We start from the raw sequence: 16,648 nt of genomic DNA on the forward strand, positions 1-16,648 counted from the left end.
GTGCTGTTGTTGTGGCCCACCTCAGATCAGGCCACAACCATGTAAGTGTGAGGGAACTTCACCATCTGAAGACCAATGTTCTAGGTTAGTCATTCACTTCAGCCAGGACTACACCAAGGCCCAGTGGCCCCAGTCTGCACCCTGTGTTAATTCCAGGGTCTAAAACATTCCTTAAGGTACTCAGCTACACACAGGTGTCCTGTGGCCGACTTACAGACAAATCAGTTTAGAAAGGATTCCCTGAGGTCAAGATGTTTGAAATTCCTTGTACTAGCTAAGAATAGATTTCTTTAAATGCAATGCCCTTGCTGTTTTCTTTTTTTAAAAAACCAAACAAACATAAAATGAAGATTTAACAACCGCTAGTCAACACTGAGTTTATTCCAGGCTTCTTTTATCTTTGATGCTTTTGATCCCAATGCAATTGGACTCAAAATGATTCCCACGACACCTGTGGCCATCTACTGGCTAATATTTGCAGGTGCAGCCATTTACGCTTCTACAACTGCATGATTAGAAATTAATATCCGGCTGCTTCTGTAGAAATGCTAGCTTTTTTTTTTTTTTTGAGGGCTGTGTGTGTATTATTATTAATTGCATAATTGAGGGGGCCAAACAAGAATCAGGGACGCTCCATTGTATTTAATTAGAAAGTAATTTGCAATACTTAAAAGTGTGAAAACAGACAGTCTTTAGTTGTGTTGTAAATCTGCCATATGGTGTTCTCTTTTTTTCAGTTGGATCTACAGTGGGTTCAAGTCCTAAGTGAAGGTTGGGCCAGCCCATTGAAAGGGTTTATGCGGGAGAAAGAATACTTGCAAGTTATCCATTTTGGCACCTTGCTTGATGGTATGATTTGCCGGCTCCTACACTTTGTCTTTAGAGCTTTTGCCTGCCTATATGCACATTGCGGGAAATTCAGCAGAATAAATCAGTTCAGAACACTTACCTGTTGAGGTGACTGGAGCATAGCTTTTGAATGAAACAGTTCACATTACTGCTGTATTGGGAGATGTGAAAAAACCTGCTGATCACAGGTGCATCCATGCCAGATTCTGGGCATGTCCAGTTGAACTAGACCTAGCCTCACTCCCAAGGGCCACAGAAAATGCACAAAGCCTAAGCCTTTGTTTTGGGGGAGCATTTCAGGCCGTCATAAAAGCTTTCCTCTTTATTTCCCAAGTCGCTGGGCTTTAAAATGCTATTTGTGGTGTAATGGATAGAGTGTTGGTCTAGGAAGCCTTGGGTTCAAACCCCCACATGCATGAATCTCACTCAGTTATCTTGGATCACTTACTGGGCACAATGCAGCAAAAGTTAGTTGTAACTACCGTAAATTCCCCTGAAACCTAGAGCTGAAAGTAGTTTAAGGGATGCTTTACTTCCCATGGGGTATGCACACATTTCTTATGTCCCACCATTGCCCCCTGCAAATAGGATTTTGTTTTTTTGAAAGAATGCACAACCTGGAAATCTTAGGAAAGTGGAATGGAGCCCTCTTCACTTAAGTCCTATTCCACTGCTTGCCATAATATTTATTTGCAAAGAACCTTCGTGAGATAACACATGTGATCTTTTAATCTTGCCTACTATATGGAGTTGCTGTTATTAACATAAAATAGGAAAACCTCAGAGCCCTTATCATGTGCAACTAGCGGCCCCAAATAAAAACCTACATTCTCACCTGCATAAAAGGACAGATTCAGTCAGTGGGTTCCAGCCTTGCCTCATAATACAGAACAGGATGCACAACTGCACCTGTGTTAGCTGCACCCTTGAGAACCTTTTCCTCTCTTCCTGCATTGGTCTGAATGAAGCAAGAGGATGTTGAGGGTTAGAACATCAAATTGAAGTTATTTGCCTGGGGGTGGGCCAGTTAAAATATGGTTGATAATTGTGCTTATATTTTGCCAGGAAGGGGTAGAGTTGATATATCCGAGCTTGGTACGTATTCAGTTGTTTTCTTCCCCCACTATGGTATGAAAATAATTACAGTTATGAGATTTTCATTTAAAAAGTTAGAAAATGTATGTTATAGAAATGAAATTTTGATGTAGAGGGCTGCAATCTGTTACGAGTATATTCGTGATCCAACCAGTTACCAGTACCAGGTTCCTCAAGCATTTTTATTGGCTGGGAAAGGATATGTCTTAATTGGCTTTGATCCCTGATTGGCAAAGCTCTTATTAATTTCCATAGATCAGGCTTGCACTCAGTTCTTTTGTTTAAGGCGATTCCTCACTGAATATTAGCCATGTGCAACTTGTCAACCACTGACCCACATGCAGCTCTCCAGTCCCATATGCTGAATATTTGATGATAAGGCCATTGGCAGAATCCGAAGTTTTATCTCTAAAATCTATATATTTCCAAAGAGCTTTTGACAAGACTTAAATAAAAATGCATCTGGTTGAATTGCACTATGAATATATTAAAAGTTCCTGATTATGCATGGATTAAATATGGGTGACCTATAGACTTGGTAAGTATAAAATTTAAACTAAGGTCAGCAGAATCTGCACGGTGGCTTGGATTCAAAGGTTACCCCTCCGTGAGCAGAAAACCTCTTTTGATCATGGAAGGGCTGTGGAAGAGTGTTGCATAAGAACAGTTCTTCTGTTTCCGCAATACCATTTGCTATTATTGCTCTGGATTCCATACAGTAACTGGTTTTACTTTACATCCCCGACATATGTGCAAAGCAAGCCCTCGCAGCTGGAATGCAGAAAAGCACTTACAGCAGCCACTTGCAAACACAGCTATTTAAAATCCCCAAGCACCAAGAGCCAAGCAAGCCTGGCTTTCCTAATGTTTGTTAAGTGGCTATTGCAAGCACTTTTCAATGGGGACATGTTTGCTCTCTAGCCATGATGTCATACTTTCCAGGGGTGAACGGCATGTGTCCAATGTAGTTGCACAATTAATTTGGATGCTGCAGTGTAGTCCAAGATACTTTATTGCATTAGACCTTCAGCTTGTAACCCAGCCATTAAGACTTGCTTTGCCCAAATGTAAAGGATTTAAATAAAGTCTTCAAAGAACAGTGCTAACGACTGTACTTGCTTTTTGTTTGTGCGTCTTTGGATCCAACCCATAACCAAGATGATCCTTGGATAATCTCAAGGATAGTTAGAGTAGTGCAAATAATAACCAAATCCATTAAAATTTTACTTTGAAATTGTAATGAAAATCACATGCATTCAATGGTTAAAACTGCCATGATACTTCATTTCAAATTTGTCATTGATTATATTTTTTATGAACTGAAAGCTTCAAAAAAAGTTTTAATATGTTTGCGAGCGTTAAAAACAACCACCAGCTAAAAAAAAATTGGGTAAGTTTACTAGAGGGTATAGTTTTTACAAAGTAAATGTTGTGTTTGAACAACAGCAAAACAAAACTGATTGTAAATATCCTGGCATAGGAACACTGGATGCACAACAAAACAGAAAGGCAAAGTGATATTTTGATGCTAAGAAGTGGAATAAACTCAACCTGTGATAGCCAACATTAGTCACAGTCTGAGTAGACCTATTGAAATAAATCAATTTACATAACTCTGAGTAGGTCTGATGTTGGGTATTACCCAGTATTGTACATACTGGAATGAGCAAGAGAATGAGTAACAGGGTTTTTTAGTGTGTGTGGTGGGGGCGGGGTGGATATGCATTTGGAAAATGTGCATTTGGAAAAATAATGTGCATTTGGAAATATAATGTGCATTTGGAAAAATTGGTGTGAGGGATGAGACATGTTAGGTATATTTGTTTATTAAGCACTTTACTGTGTTGAGGGCAATATGAACACAATCATGTAAGGAAAGAATGCACTGAGTTTCCATATTACTGTATTAAAAGACTTTTTTCTCTGGGGCCAGAACCTCCTTTGCTGCACCTTCATCTTTGAGAAGATAATGCTTCTTTGCATCCTTGTAAATACTCTCAAAGTACTCCTGTTTTGTGCCTTAGGAGTGTCTCACACCATGTGTTCCTTCTTCAGTCTTTTCAAACACAGCTGGTGTTTTGATATTCTATTATATATTTTGATGTTATAATGATGTTATATTATAATGGATGTATTAGAAGTGTTTTGTTTCCACAAATTGTTGGGTCCTGCTTTTCATTTTGAGTCCAGTGTTTGCACTTACCAGCCTTTTGGTGCTGGCATGATGGGTTTTGGTAGCAAATATACGGGTGAGGATTGCAGAAGGGTTATTGCAAACTGATGACCCTACAAAGAATTTGACCTTGCCCTTCAAATCCATGGAGCACACACTCTCAGCACAAAATGACCCAATTTTTCATTAATTAAAACATAGTTCACATGTATGTATATATGTATGGATACATATCTTGGAGGAGTGCTACACTCACCATTTTCCTTCCCCCATTGCATGAAAGACAAATATCTAACTTCAGCTGGGTATAACAGGCAGAGGAGATCCAGTCAGTGAACTACCGTAATCCAGAGAACTCCCTACTAATTTATTAATCCCTTTTGGTTTTGCTCACTAGACTCCTCTTTTTCCTAGTCAGGCCTTTCAGTTGACCAGACCAAATATAGGCCTGGACTGAGTCTGAGGCAGACCTTCTAAAAACACTTTGAAAAAGCTTTGTTGGTTGGCAGCTTAATTCTGCAGACAAAATACAGCTGTGGCAGAAGAAATTGAGCAGGCCACTCTGCTGATGTGAGAGCACACTGAACCGAACTGAACTGAAATGTCAGTCTTGCTATAGCTGTGCTGTGACTCCACTGAGTCACCTACTTGAAGGAGCAATTTGTGCAGAGTTTATGGCTATATATGTCATTTGATCAGTGTAGCAATCATATGTCCTCTTTTTCCAGGACACTTCCTCTTTTTCATGGGTAGAGTCATCCTAGAGATCCATAATTAAAAGTAGAAGTTGGCCAATGTCTCCTCTTTTTTCGCTCTTCAAAATATGGCAACCCTACAAATTTATAGATAAATTTTGCTGCAAAATCAAAGAAAACGAACCTTAGTTTAAAAAAAGAAGAGAGTAGCTACTGGTGAAGAGCAAAGGTCCGAAGATCACTCATATAAAATGCTAACGATTATATGAGTCTTGGAAGCAATCAGCAAACAAACCAGTAATCATTACAAGACATCATATCGTTCTGAACTCTGGTTCTGAACTAAGGGATTCACTTTGTCCTTGATCCAGGAGTTGCACAGCCACTCCTAAGTGTTCCTGTGTGTTTTCCCCCATTCGCTCCAATAAGAGGGCACAGTACTGTGTGCATAAAGGGATGTTGACACAGAGCTCCTCCTATTGAAGTGGATGAAGAAATCCTTACTTGCACCTGAATGCTCATTTCTTGTGGCAACATGCGAGGAACCAGTGTGTATGGATCTGTAACGTTCTAAATAAAAGCAACAACCTGAAAGTCCAATAAGGAGGTAGATATTGCATCCTCTAACATCTTTGTTGAGGTTGATGTGGTACCAACAAACTGTAGTGGTATGAAAGGGTGTTTGTTTTTTACAAGGTGAATAAACTTTTTATTTAGTAGCTCATTTGGTGTCCAACCTTTCAAGTCAGTTCAAGTTAAGTCCAAAGTATGAGGTTATGCCATCCAGTGTACTCTCTTGTGACTCCCCGTGTTTTGGTGTTATTTAACCTGGTTTTAATCACAGATTTAATGTAAAATGTTTTTCATTGCTCCGATGCTTTAATTATTGCAAATGGTTTTTTATTGCATTTTGAAGGGTATTGCCCTTGGAGCAGAAACACCAAAAGGTTCATTTATAAAACAAATACATTCACCATTGGGTGTGTCAACTGTGACAGCTCCTGGACAGAGACACCCTTAGCAAAGTGATCCATTCTCTGCTAACCTACAGATTAGACTACTGCAATATGTTAAAGGTGCAGCTGTCTTTGAAGACTGTTTGGAAACTACAGTTAGTTCAAAATATGGTTGTTAGACTGTGAAGTGGGGCAGCTGATTGGGAGGTGTCTCAGCATGGAGAAATTGGATGGGGACAAGTTTTTCTCTTTTACATATCAATTTATGCTGGATCTGTTTTTAATTGCTGCTGTTTTTATCCTGGGGGTACTACCCTTTTCTTTTCTTTTCTTTTAAGTTTTATGTTGTAAGCTTACCTGGGTGTTTTGTTTTAACATTAAAGCATGATATATAGATTGATTGATTGATTGATTGATTGATTGATTGATTAAATAAATAAGTAAATCGCCAAAGGACCTTCTTGTTTCAGTGCTTCCAGATGAGCAACTTAACCATCCTTTTCACATATCTGTGTGCCCTGCCCCATCTTGTTGAGCCACAGCTCTGATCATCAGTGGCTATTGGCCATGCTGGCTGGAGCTGGAGCCCAGCAACATCTGTGGAGCCATCCCTGATGTACTTTTTCATATATATATAAAAAAAGTTAATTGAAATAAAATTTCTTTCAACAGATGGCGTTATTAACCTGACCATTCCAATTGTACTACCAATAACTGCGGAAGACAAGAAACGCCTGGAAGGATGCAATGCGTTTACACTGGAGTACAATGGGCGGAGGGTGGCCATACTTCAAAATCCAGAATTTTTTGAGCACAGGAAAGAAGAACGTTGTGCACGTGTTTGGGGAACCACATGTGCAAAGCACCCGCATGTAAAGGCAAGTGATCACAGAATAAGTTCCTCTATTTCTGTGGCGATGAATATGAGCAACCTGTCTACCTATTTAGATTGATAGCTCTGCATCACTTCAATAGAAAATAGAAATTCTCCTGCAGCAAGAATTAGGGCCTCCTCGGGAGTGGCCCCAGGACTCTTTCAAGAGGTGCGGTTGCATACCCTCCCCCAACGGCAATGTAAAAGCTCACTCACTTATCAGGAAAAACTTTGGGGTTTCAGTAGCCACTTGCTATGTTTTTAAATTGCTCACAACATTTCTATTTGGGGGCAGGTGAGAAAGGTGATACAGTCGCATTTGTAATTACACTGGGCGCTTTTCAACTAAATTATGTTGCTAGTGCAAGGATTTGCACTAGTGTAATGGGTTGTCCCCCCAAGTGCCACTTACATCATTTCCAGTTGTGCTCTGGAGAATTAGTGGAACCCCCAGAACAGATTTAGGGGGTTTAGGAGAGGGTGAGATCATTCCGTTGTACAGTGAGAAATGCCTGTGCTGACAGAACAATATGCTTAACACTACGTTGAATACAACACATGGTTGTTGTTGTTTACTGTGGCTATTAATACTGGGTTTTTTAATGCCTTGAGTTTTTCTTTTCTTTTCTTTTCTTTTCTTTTAAATGAAGGTTGGCAAGGTTTGAAATAAATACATCTTTGTATTAGGAGCTAAAGATAGCAAGTTTCATAAGAAGGAAGCATGCAGAAGTCTCAATGGCTATTTTACACCAGTCCACCTCCCACCCCCTGGCCTTTTGAATGGCTGCTGGGGTTGCTGAAGGCTTGTGCCTTCCAGCTAAGCCTGAGCCTTTGCAACTCTCACCTAAGCACTGCCTGAAAATTGAAAAATTGAAAGGATGGCAGCGCATGGGGGGTGGGGACAGATTAGAATGCACCAGTGAGAACAGAATCTGCCCTCCCTGGCATGCTCAGGGCTCTACATGTCACTCCTTCCAACCTAGATCCTGGAAAGTCTTTCTGAACTCATTGCAAAATCAAGTTTATGAATCGGAAGCTAGCAACAGTAGACAATTTATACTGTAAATAGGCAAAGTTCCGAGATCTAAGTATATGGCAATATGGCCATGATATCAGAATTTTCAAGCAATGTTTTTCTAAACATGTAGCTGGGAGAGGAGAAGCGAAAGTTGTCATTTTCTGCTTCAAATTATCTTGAACTTTCTTGAACTGCCTGGAATCCACAGTTTGCCTGCCACTCCTGCTACAATTTCTGCTTTTTAAGCAGTCAGCACCACAAAACCTCTTTGATAAGGTCCCTCCTTCATTTTACCATGGATAGCAGCTGTAACCCCACAGTTACATTATAAGTATCATTTTGCCTTAATTAACTGTGGTGTCCTTTGATAGATGGTGATGGAAAGTGGAGACTGGTTGGCTGGTGGAGACCTCCTTGTATTAGAGAGAATTAAGTGGAATGATGGGCTGGACCAATACCGCTTGACTCCCTTGGAGCTGAGACAGAAATTCACAGAAATGAATGCTGGTAAGTGTTTGCATTTGCAACATTGCTTATATCATGTGACAGGGAGCAGGGAGCAGAGGGTTCCAACACTCTGGAACTAGATGCCCTGCAAGTGTTAAGGAACATATATAAACCACACTGATCCAAGACATTATGTTGCCTGATGTTGAGCCCAAGTGGCATCCCCCACTAAGGCAAATTGTTAAAAAGATTTGCACCATGCAGGCACCAATTCCTGCCTTCATCTATTCCCACCCTCCAGGTGTTCTGCAGAAGCAGATGGTTTGACCCTGCTCTATAGTCCACTGAGACTAACACAGTGGTGGCTGTCCTGTTCTTCCAAATGATGGGACAGCAGCATTTTCACAGCCTCAAAAAGGCAGTAAAACAGGAGTTTTCCTGAGTGCATAGCTGGCGTTGAGCAGCTCTGTTGGAGACCAATGTTGGAGAGAGGTTTTGATTTAGGATGCTTAATTTTCTTATTAGGATGATTGTTTCTGATGTACAGATTTGCAAGTGTCTCTGTGACGGCTTTATTGTTCTTTTATTAGGATTTTTGTTGTTGTGGAAGTCAAGAGATGTTGAAAATGAGGCGGACCATAAAATGTTTAGAAATGAAAACAATGTGATTCTCTCGTTCATGGAAGGTGGGGAGAGAACGAAAAGTTATGTTCTTTGGATCGTGCCTTGGAGAGAAAAAATGAGTTTCCTACTATAGAAAGTCAAAGGCCTCCCAGGAGTGAATGATATTCATGCTAGAATTCCAATGCTGATGTTGGCTTTATTAACAGGGATGGGGAACCAGTGGCCCTACAGAAGTCACTAGACTCCAGCTTCCATTGGCCCCAACCAGCGGTCAGGGATGATGGGAATTACAGTCCAGTAACATCCAATGTGGAAGATTCCCCATCCCTACTTTATAACGACCCTGGTTTAGGGATCTCTGTGTGTATGTTTTATATTATTATTAAGCCTGTAAGTATTAAAGCTGCTGCGTTTAATGTAGGTCCATATCATCTACTTTTCACTGCTTAACATCATGGTGCAGTTTTGCATGTCCTGGATCCTTTCACATCTGCATTTCCCCCTTCTTATGTTTCAGATGCGGTGTTTGCTTTCCAGCTGCGCAACCCTGTGCACAACGGACATGCCCTGCTGATGCAGGATACCAAACGGCGCCTCCTTGAGAGGGGCTATAAGCATCCTGTGCTGCTCTTGCACCCTCTCGGGGGATGGACCAAGGATGATGATGTGCCCCTCGAGTGGCGCATGAAGCAGCATGCTGCAGTGCTGGAGGAGCACGTGCTGGATCCAAAGTCCACCATTGTGGCCATTTTCCCTTCTCCAATGCTGTATGCTGGACCAACAGAGGTATGCATCATTTTGCTGTCCTCCTTTGCTTCTCCCTACAGTGGGATTCTTTTCCTTTTAAATTATTTCTCTTAACTCTTGGGAATTCCCTGGGAATTGTAGCTGCAGTGATGGGGACTACAAATCTCCCACAGAACATGACCAATGCCCTAACAGAACAATCCAATGCCCTAACAGAACAATCCTGTGCATACTTAGTTCAGTGGGGCTTATTCTTAAGTAAATGTGTATAGGATTTTCGCCTAAACTATTATTTCCAGGATTCTTTGGAGATAAACATTGCAAACTGGTGCAAAACCATTGTAAGCTCAAAAGGGCTTACAAATATCAGTCACAGCCCTCAAGCTCACTATAAAGGTAAAGGTAAAGGGTCCAGTCGTGGATGACTCTGGGGTTGTGGCGCTCATCTCGCTTTATTGGCCGAGGGAGCCGGCGTACAGCTTCCGGGTCATGTGGCCAGCATGACTAAGCCGCTTCTGGCGAACCTGAGCAGCACACGGAAACACCGTTTACCTTCCTGCCAGAGCGGTACCTATTTATCTACTTGCACTTTGATGTGCTTGCGAACTGCTAGGTTGGCAGGAGCAGGTACTAAGCAATGGGAGCTCACTCTGTGGCGGGGATTCAAACCGCCACCTTCTAATCAGCAAGTCCTAGGCTCTGTGGTTTAACCCACAGCACCACCCACGGCTCACTATAGATGCAACACAAAAGAGGGGTTGGGAGGGAGCAGGCAAAATCAAGTTCAGGCACTAATTCTTAGTTACAGGGATTTTGTGGTGAGCATATGGAGCTGGGGGGAAATGGAGAGGGGAGTAAAATTGCTGATCTTCCAGCAAAGCCGAGAGAGAAGTCCTGTAGCCTGTCGTTTCTCCTCTCCTACACTGTGATGGAATGGCTGCTGAAAGTTGAGGGAGGACCATGAATTTGTTATGGGTTTTCATCCAACCCTCCTTGGAAGCTTTTAAGCAGAGGTTGGATGGCCATCTGTCATGGATGCTTTAGCTGAGATTCCTGCATTGCAGGGAGTTGTGGACTTCCAAGTCTACCATTCTGTGATCCCTCAAAGTTTTTTCAGCCAAACTCAATCCATCCATCCATCCGTCAAACTCTAATCCTGTGGCACTTCCTCAGGTCCAGTGGCACTGTCGGGCTCGGATGATTGCTGGAGCCAATTTCTACATTGTGGGCCGTGATCCGGCCGGTATGCCTCACCCAGAGACCAAGAAAGATCTGTACGAACCCACACAAGGTGGGAAGGTGCTCAGCATGGCTCCAGGACTGAACTCTGTGGAAATCATTCCCTTCCGAGTAGCAGCATACAGCATAGTACAAAAGGCGATGGTCTTCTATGATCCAGACAGGTAAGTGACACGGTAAATGACCACCTGTAGCAGAGGCTTAGTGGTCTTGTAATGGCTTACCTAGGCCTATGTGCCCATGTGCATCAGAAACGTTCCTTTCCCACATTCTCCTCCACACGAACTATGATGAGACTTCAAATGAAATGGCACAAGGTATGTTGAAAGGCAATTGAAGCCTCACAGATGAAAAAAGTATATGTTGTTAATTCAAATTGCTCAAAACTGTGGGGAGGCTCATTTTGCAGCATGCGAAAATGTTTGAAAAATCTGTTTCTGGGTTTTGGATTAGCCAGGATGTTGAAATATAACTGCCTGTAGCTGTGTGGCAGCTCGCCCTGTCCAAGATTCATTTTGGAAAATCACAAAATCAGAGTTTACAAAAAGACCTGCCCAGTCGATAAGTGCCCATAGAGAAATAGCACGGCAAACATTACGTTCTGGTTCATGGGCTTGATTTGTTCCTGCGTGATATTGTGAAGCGCAATCTTGAAATCTGGGTTTCAGTTCTAGGTTTGTTGGAGAGGCCATTGCAACCATATTCATCTCATTTGTATGTTCATTAAGATGAACAGAAAAGTTGCAACTTCTGTGCTTTGCTGCTGGTATTTCATTCTTTCTACAGTCATACCTTGGAAGTCAAACAAAATCCTTTCCGGAAGTCTCTTCGACTTCCAAAACATTCAGAAACCAAAGCATTGCTTCTGATTGGCTGCAGGAAGCTTCCAAAAATAGTTCGCAAACCGGAACACTCATTCCCGGGGTTGTGGTGTTCGGGAGCCAAAATGTTCGAGAACTAAGCTGTTCGAAAACCAAGGTAGAACTGTATTTGTAATGTTTTCATGGATAACTTTTTTTGCTTACTAGGCACAATGAATTTGACTTCATTTCTGGCACACGAATGAGGAAGCTGGCTCGTGAAGGCGAAAACCCCCCTGAAGGATTCATGGCGCCAAAAGCTTGGAAAGTGCTAACTGAATACTACATGTCACTGGGGAAAAATAATTAATTTTGCTTTTATCCAAGTGCGTCTTGGTTTTTAAAGATGGGCTCTTTCAATTGATTTATATGCTGTTCTACATCTTCTACTTTGAATTTTTCTGCTGTTTGTGGGCATTTTCTTCCCAGCTTTCCCCCCTCTGAAGTTATTAGGAAATTTCCTCTTAATTTCAAAGGAAAGCCATAGAAGAGATTTTATTGTACATATATATATATATAAAAAGAGAAAGATTATGGGAGTCCAAAGCCATATACTGATTTATCACAGCCTTTCGAAAGAGGTTGTCTGAACTGTGCAGAATTATGTTCTTTTTTTTTGCTTTTAATTCATTCCCAGCTTGCTCAATGCAATTAAGTAGGACTTTTGCTCCTCCTCCTCCTGAGCAGCACTAAATGGGAAGTTTACCTTCTGCCTAACTTTGGCATGGCCTTTCATATCCCTTTTTTGCAGGTTGATGCGACATTGTTTTTTAAATTATGGTGATTATTAATAAACACCAGCATCCTGATTCATCTGCAGAAACCCTCATAATTCCACATCAGATTTCTCCCATCATCTCAAATCAATTTTCAAACTGTTGCAAGCAATTTGGAGAGTCCTGAGAAGTTGATTTAACACTTAGCAGGGGTTGCAGGGCCAGCTCAGAGCACTTTGTTGTTTGAGGCAGAACAGCAAACAGTGCCCTGCCTTCCAGTTCAAAGGGCATAGTATCCAACGCCAGTCAAGTTATTTTGGCACCTTAGGCAGAAAATTCAGTTCAGTTGGTTAGAGCATGATGCTGATAAATCCAACATCGCAGGTTTGATCATTGTTCTACTTTTGAACTCCTAGATTTTTACACATTGGACGGTAAACATTGCAGGTGCCGTGAGGGAACTAGGGTGTTGTGGTCTGAGGTTGATACCATGAATCCATTGCTGAGGTTTGTCTGCCACATTCAATATGTGAAGCTCTTTGGAACAGCCTGGAACTTTTATTGAATCCAAGCTTTTTAAGTGAACCCCTAGCCTTCATGAATGCAAACTGGATGTTGTATTGGCAAAGATTGTTCCATAATGCAGAACAGATCAGCCATCCCTGGCGCTGTATGGGAATTCCAGCTGCTAGTCATATTCTCACAATTTAGCAATAGTTGTACTAAACCTCATTGAGGTTTCTGGTTAATCTAAGGTTCTTCCGAAATGTGATCTAGGCATTCGAGTGCAAACACGATTTGTTATACAAATATTAATACGCTTACAAAAGCAGTGGTTGTTTGTGCCAGTGCTTCAGTCGATTATGACTGCATATTAAATTTATTATGAGACTTTAGCATAGAGGGGGGGGGGGAGAAAGCAGGCTATATTCCTTCTCTTCAATCTTAACTGCTGTAGTTAAAATAAAAAAGGCACTTGAAGCCCAACACTGAGTTAGGCACAAGAGCTAGCACACTGGTATCAGTCCACCTTATTCTTTCAGAATAGTAACTAAATAGTTCCCTAGTCTGCTAAAAATGCCTTTTTTAACAGTGCATTCCTATGCATGCTAACTCAGAAGTCTCATTAAGTTTAATGCCGCTTACTCTTGGGTGAGTATATGGAATACAAAGAGAAATGTATTTTGTAGCCCACGTAGGTTTTACATTCAAATTACAGATTCTGGAACCGTAGCATGTGTTTTGGTCATGAAAAGCATCCATAGATTTAGAAGAGGAACCATAGATTTAGCAGAGAGAGTCCCATCTATTTGTCTTGGAGAAGAGGACAGCTTATCCGCAGAATTCACAAAATGCTGGTGGTAGTAGTAGTTGGATTTAAGATAACACAAACCCATTGAAGTCAATTTCACCAAATCCACCTGATCTGAATGCTATTCAGTCGTACAAGGGACAGAGCACAGAAACAGGCAGTACTTGTGTATGTAAAGTTGCTGTAAAAGTTAAGAATATAACAGGTTAATGACAATACACGGGGGACCAAACCCTTCTCCCATGTGAGCAGATTGCATATGTGGGACTCCCTCCCTTCCTGCTCTTCTTCCGATAAGTTTTCCTCCCAACATGTTGAGAGCTGAGCTGGCCCAACAGAGGCCCTAGGCCAGGGCATGGACCGGATTGCGCCCAAACTTGGGCCAAGTGTTTAAGTCAATACAAATTGCAAACTTAAAAAAGGATCTGCCTCTCCATCTGTCTTATCTAGGAATGAAATAATAAGGTTTCTAAAGATTGTGAAATGATGTTCTTATTTCCTGTAGCAATCATGCAACAAACGCATCTTTACCGTCTCAAAATCGTATTTGAGAATGCCTTTTAACAGTTCCAGCTTTTAAAGTTTTGGAATCCTCATGACAAAAACCCTAAAAGTATAGTAGGGCTGCATCCAAAAGTTGTTCTGTTGGCGCAAGGACTTTTGCTTGTGCACTGGAATTCCTCCTCCCCCTGTGCACCCCAGATCTGTTCTGGTGGTTCCTCCAAAACTCCAGAACAGATTTGTGGTTGGGGGTGCGGCAGCATTCAGGAAGAGGAAGGGGAAGTTCCATTGTGCAAGCAGAAGCTGATGGGATGACTTGGTCAGATACAGCCCATGTGTTCTTACAACTTGTGTGAAACAAATGCAGCCACTGGGCAGAGAGAATCAGCTGTTTTTGCTGTACAACAGGCTGCATGGGATCTGCAGCAAACTGCAATGAATTAACTAGAGATTGAAAATCAGCTAATGTATATTAACAAGAGTGCCTTTTGTATCCAAGCCCTCTGGAAGGGACCTTGAAGATAGAAACGATCTTGCCATTTTATAATTTAATTGATATTTTAAATAGTGTTTATATATTTCTTTTCTTTTTAACCTTATACTACTATATCCATTGCCATCATTTCAAATATATATGGGGTACTACTCCTTTTAAATAGTTAAAAGAAGAATATTCTGTAATATTTTATAGCATATTTATTACAGACACGAGACTGGAATGTATGCCTTAACTGATATATCTATCTTGATTAAAACGTCTTCTGAATTTCGTATTCTACTACTAGAATTTGCTTTTAATATCAATAAATATTTCTCTGTTTAACTATTTCCTGACATTTCTTATTTATCGAAGGCCAAAGTCTGCTGCCTACTGTCTGCAACCCCAAAAGCCATTGGCTAAGATGCTGTGATGTCATGGAATGTTCTGTGTGGCACTGTGTCATGCTCAGTGTAAAGTTGCCAGTGGCAGAATGTTGTCAGGGTCCAACTTGGAAGAAAGCGAAGCTTCATTTACATAGGCAGAAGAGCTATGTGCTGTTACTAGGAAGGCAAGGTGGAGGCAGGAACAAACAGGGTGTGTGTACGCATTGTGCAGAGTGAAGGCCGAGAACATAATAGGAAGGAATCACATGGCAAGCTTTTGCTAAAAAGCATGATGTTAAGTATTTTAAATCAAAAGGAGAGCTAATGGAGTCAGTAAGATGATTCCATGGAAATGTCTCGGAAGTACTAAGCAGAAGCACAGAGAGAGCTGAGGAAAAAACCCAAAGGCGAGACAGAAACCTCTGGCAGCTGATTTTCCCCTGCTGCTTTGTTATGGCAACACTATTACTGGAATGAAGTAACCCGGTTTTAACCTGGTTTGAATGGGGAAGATGGCTATATGGAATGAGACTGGAGCTTCAGGTAGGGAGGGCTCTGCACTGAGATTGGGTTACATGTTCTACAAACCCAACTCTTCTCCACTTATTCCCCACTTGTCTCACATTCAAACAACCAGTTTGCACATGACAGGTTGTGCTTGGGCAGCCCAAGAATGTGCAGAAGGGACTGGGCTTGAAACACGCATGCAGCTATGTCCAGTCCCTATGCTCTGTCATGCACCACAGATGGGTGAGGCATAGATGCATGGAAGGATGTACGTAAAAGTCCAATCCAGGCAGTAGGCTTTTGACATACGGTGAGGGGAGATGTGCTAACCTGAGTCCTGCTCGTGTGCTTTGCCATATGTAAAAGTCACACAGCAAATCAGCATGAAATGGTCCAAGACCTCTAGTGGCTTAAATAATTATTTTAAGGGAGAAAAAAGAGCTCCTGTTTAATGAAAAATGAGATTAGGAGGGGGGGAGTGGAAGTTATTTTTCCATGTACACACTTTGGAGATTTAACTGCTCACTTGAAGGACAACAAGCACTTTTTGGACAAGGTTAAGTGTTAAGCTCTAGAGCTCTGTAATACAACAGATTTCTTTACAAGGGATGTCTGAGACCAGAAGTAGGTATGTTTGTGAACTTTACTCAGGTATCCGGCCTGAGGTCCATCTGACACTTACTACCATCTGGCACTTACTACCATGAGGGAGAAAATAGGGGCTAAATTGAAATTTGCTCAAGCAAATTTATGTGAACTCTAGTACAGAGCATGTTAAAAGAGGAGTGCCACTCAAGGTGACCTGATTTCTCAACAACACACAAGACCCCAAATTCCTTCCTGCTGGCATCGCTTGTGCACAGGCAGCAGGGTGTGGCAGCTGCCTGGCAAGCCCTAGAACACTCAGGTTCACTGAGATTCCAGAAATCACAAGGCAGGGCTGATAAGAACAGCATTTACTAGCACAAGGACATACATTATGCTTTTGGTCTCCATCCAGAGGAACTGATATTAGATCCTGCACTCTGAAAGCAGGATTTAAATAGCATTTGCATGTAATTAATATGCACCCAGGCAAAACTGCTGTGTTGGGCCATAAATACAGGTAAGATTGGAGTTGGAGGAATCTTGTCAACTTCTTGCTGGAGCTGGAAAGTCCAGTTTAGAGCAG

The 16,648-nt window shown here is 41.6% G+C and overlaps 1 protein-coding gene across 2 annotated transcripts in view; it reads left to right on the plus strand.

Annotated features, from left to right (window-relative positions):
* Window positions 1-14,929, plus strand: part of PAPSS2 (3'-phosphoadenosine 5'-phosphosulfate synthase 2) — a 44,548-nt gene extending 29,619 nt beyond the window's left edge. The window contains exons 7-13 of one of the 2 annotated variants that reach the window (XM_083740706.1): window positions 738-849; window positions 1,915-1,944; window positions 6,441-6,646; window positions 8,032-8,167; window positions 9,249-9,517; window positions 10,652-10,881; window positions 11,746-14,929. In XM_083740706.1, coding sequence (XP_083596832.1) covers window positions 738-849; window positions 1,915-1,944; window positions 6,441-6,646; window positions 8,032-8,167; window positions 9,249-9,517; window positions 10,652-10,881; window positions 11,746-11,887 — 1,125 coding nt within the window. In that variant the 3' untranslated portion in view covers window positions 11,888-14,929. The remainder of the gene's footprint in view (window positions 1-737; window positions 850-1,914; window positions 1,945-6,440; window positions 6,647-8,031; window positions 8,168-9,248; window positions 9,518-10,651; window positions 10,882-11,745) is intronic. The other variant, XM_083740707.1, reaches the window with a different exon arrangement.
* Window positions 14,930-16,648: the final 1,719 nt, after the last annotated feature.

The sequence above is a fragment of the Podarcis gaigeae genome (assembly GCF_964106915.1).
Source record: "Podarcis gaigeae genome assembly, chromosome: 5".
Taxonomy (NCBI): domain Eukaryota; kingdom Metazoa; phylum Chordata; class Lepidosauria; order Squamata; family Lacertidae; genus Podarcis; species Podarcis gaigeae.